Source organism: Pseudorca crassidens, chromosome 8 (genome assembly GCF_039906515.1).
Source record: "Pseudorca crassidens isolate mPseCra1 chromosome 8, mPseCra1.hap1, whole genome shotgun sequence".
NCBI lineage: Eukaryota > Metazoa > Chordata > Mammalia > Artiodactyla > Delphinidae > Pseudorca > Pseudorca crassidens.
Window position 1 is genome coordinate 37,050,394 of NC_090303.1, and position 3,320 is coordinate 37,053,713.

General features: G+C 43.1%; 1 protein-coding gene across 1 annotated transcript; it reads left to right on the forward strand.

The window, feature by feature from the left end:
* The first annotated feature begins 1,402 nt into the window (after positions 1-1,402).
* Positions 1,403-2,365, forward strand: PRPS1L1 (phosphoribosyl pyrophosphate synthetase 1 like 1). The gene is given in 4 exon segments (XM_067745528.1): positions 1,403-1,563; positions 1,565-1,695; positions 1,698-1,788; positions 1,790-2,365. Coding segments are annotated over 4 exon segments (939 nt in total). The 5' UTR covers positions 1,403-1,420; the 3' UTR covers positions 2,364-2,365.
* Positions 2,366-3,320: the final 955 nt, after the last annotated feature.

The following is a 3,320-nucleotide window of genomic DNA, read 5'->3' on the forward strand; positions in this document are numbered from 1 at the left end:
AGAACAAACCTATGGACGCCAAGGGGGAAGGGGGAGGAGGTGGAATGAATTGGGAGATTGAGATTGACATATATACACTACTATGTATAAAATAGATAACTAATGAGAACCTACTGTACAGCAAAGGGAGGTCTACCCAGTACTCTCTGGTGACCTAAATGGTAAAGAAATCCAAAAAAGAGGGGATATATGTATATGATTCACTTTGCTGTACAGCAGAAATTGACACAGCAGTGTAAAGCAACTATACTCCAATAAAAAAATAAATAAAATTTTTAAATAAAAAAAGTAAATAAAATATTTTGGAGACACTTCCATATGACTTCTTCCATGACTACTGCGGTCTCTTTAATGGCTGCCTGTGTATGTACAATACATTATCTGATAATTTAGCTATTGACAGACATTTTTGGTTTCCATATTTTGCTTTTATAAGCAATTCTAGAGAGGTTACTATTTGTCATTCATCATCTTATACCCTGTAAATGGGGCAACACCTGACACAGAACACCTCGGGAAATATTGACTAAATGGATTAATACAGCAAAAAATACTGTTATCAATATACTTTGTGAATCTTTCTATTGAGTAGATTCCTAGAAGACACGTTGAGCCGTATGTTATGTACTCAATTTCCCTTGCAAAATCTACACACTTACACTTTCCATTAGACTAGAAGGAGTTATCTATTTTATAATTTTGGCTTACCTGGTATGTGAAAATGAACGTCAATTTCTTGATTTGTAGCATTTTTTCATACGTTTGTTCCTACTTATCTTTTTCTCACTCAGTTGGAAGAACTCTGGGCACGTTCTCCACATTTCCTCCAGTCCAGAACTTTCCTTTCAAAGCTACGTGTTTTGCCTTGTAGAAATTTTACATTTTTACATATTCAGATTTAAGCTGCCCTTGGAAACTAATACAAGCACTAATAGAGGAGGAAAAAAAAAATCCACGAACTGAAAAAAGATTTGGTTTTTTTTTTTTTTTTGCGGTACGCGGGCCTCTCACTGTTGTGGCCTCTCCCGCCGCGGAGCACAGGTTCCGGACGCGCAGGCTCAGCGGCCACGGCTCACGGGCCCAGCCGCTCCGCGGCATGTGGGATCTTCCCGGACCGGGGCACGAACCCCCGTCCCCTGCATCAGCAGGCGGACTCTCAACCACTGCACTACTAGGGAAGCCCAAGATTTGATTCTTTAGTTTTGAAGCGTGAACTGGATGCCAAGAAGGAATTTTTTTTTTTGAAGACGCAGAAGGCAGTTTAGAGCGGCGCACATCCGGAAGAGACCGGAACAGCTGAGTAACAACCGGAGCTCTCGCGCCTCTCTAGGAGCTGGAATAGTCTGTGGTCTGACCTCTGTTCCTTTCTCAACTGCAGGGGTGATCACCGGACGTAGAGAGCCTAGGGCAGTTGACCAAAATGCCAATCAAAATCTTCAGCGGCAGCTCCCGCCAGGACTTATCCCAGAAAACTGCCGACCGATTGGGCCAGGAGCTGGGCAAGGTGGTGACTAAGAAATTTAGCAACCAGGAGACCTGCGTGGAAATAGGCGAGAGTGTGAGGGGATGTCCACATATTGCAGAGTGGTTGTGGCGAAATCAACGACAATCGAATGGAGCTTTTCATCATGATTAATGCCTGCAAGATTGCTCCAGCCAGCCGAGTTACTGCAGTCATCCCGTGCTTCCCCTGTGCCCGCAGGATAAGGAGGATAAGAGCCGAGCCGCAATCTCCGCCAAACTTGTAAATACGCTGTCTATAGCAGGTACAGATCGTATCATCACGATGGGCCAACGCTTCTCAAATTCAGGGCTTTTTTGATATCCCAGTAGACAATTTGTATGCAGATCCAGCTGTCCTGAAGTGGATAAAGGAAAATATCTCTGAGTGGAGGAACGGCATGATTGTCTCTCCAGATGCTGGTGGAGCTAAGGGAGTGACCGCCGTTGCAGAAAGACTGAATGTGGACTTTGCCTTGATTCACAAAGAACCGAAGAAGGCCAATTAAGTGGACCGAAAGGTACTAGTGGGATATGTGAAGGATTGTGTGGCTATCCTTGTGGATGACATGGCTGACCCTTGTGATACAATCTGCCATGCAGCTGACAAACTTTTCTCAGCTGGAGCCACCAGAGTTTATGCGATCTTGACTCACGGAATCTTTTCTGGCCCGGCCATTAGTCACATCAACAGTGCAGGCTTTGAAGCAGTAGTAGTCACCAATACCATACCTTAGGAGGATAAGGTGAAGCATTGCTCCAAAATACAGGTGATCGACATCTCCATGATCCTTGCCGAAGCCATCAGAAGAACTCACAATGGGGAATCTGTCGTCTACCTGTTCAGCCATGTCCCATTGTGACAGAATAACGTTGGGGTTGTTGTATTTTAAATAAAATAAGATAAAATAAAAATATACCCTGACCGTTGGTTTCCCTTGGTGTTTGATGAAAAGTTCGGCAGAAGACCCTGTTTGTTCCAGCATGGCTTTCTACATCCCACATCATGTATATTAGATGCTTATTTTAGATTGGAGAAAGACAGATTAAGAATAATTGCTGGAATATCCTATCTGGGTTGTCTCATTCTGGTTTCTTTGATGATTTTGTGAGCCTTGCAGCTGTAACTACAGTTCAGCTGCTGACTTCAGACTTTGAAGGTGTTGTGTGGAGTTGTATGAAATTAATTGGGGAAACTTAGACTACTTTACATGTGAATGCTTCAGGGTTCACTTTGTTCAGAACAACTAAAAATGCAACCAACCCAATCCACCACCACCACATCTCAATCCCACCAACCCCCTCTTATTCCCTGTATTCTCCTCCCCTCTTCCCCGTTTGTCACAAGTTCTCCAAGATCCGTGCTAAATTAATCAAGAGTCCTGTGCAACCCAAACCTAGTTCACGTGGTTGCTGAGCCATCTGCAAGGCGAGAGCAGCAGCTTTCAGCTTGAACAGCCATTGGGTAGGATTATGAGAAAAGGCTGCAAAGTGCAGCAAATGCTTCACGAGAGGAAGAAGATAAATCTGTCACCATCTGTTTGGAGAGTACATGTTTTGGATTCTCCAGTGTACCTGTTCTTTTTGATTTAGTTTTACTTCTAATCATCTTGACATTTTCCTGGTCAAACATCCTGTTGGATCCAAATTATCAGTGTACCAGTCTTCTGGAAAGCAAATCCACTTCCTGCTATATAGTCTCTAAAATTTTCATCAGATGTTTTTGCTGTAGCTAAATCTTAGCCTGCTACTGCCATGGTAGTAGATTTTAGGTGGTGTTGTAGTACCTTTTGATTAAGCATTTAATTTTAATCTTTCTT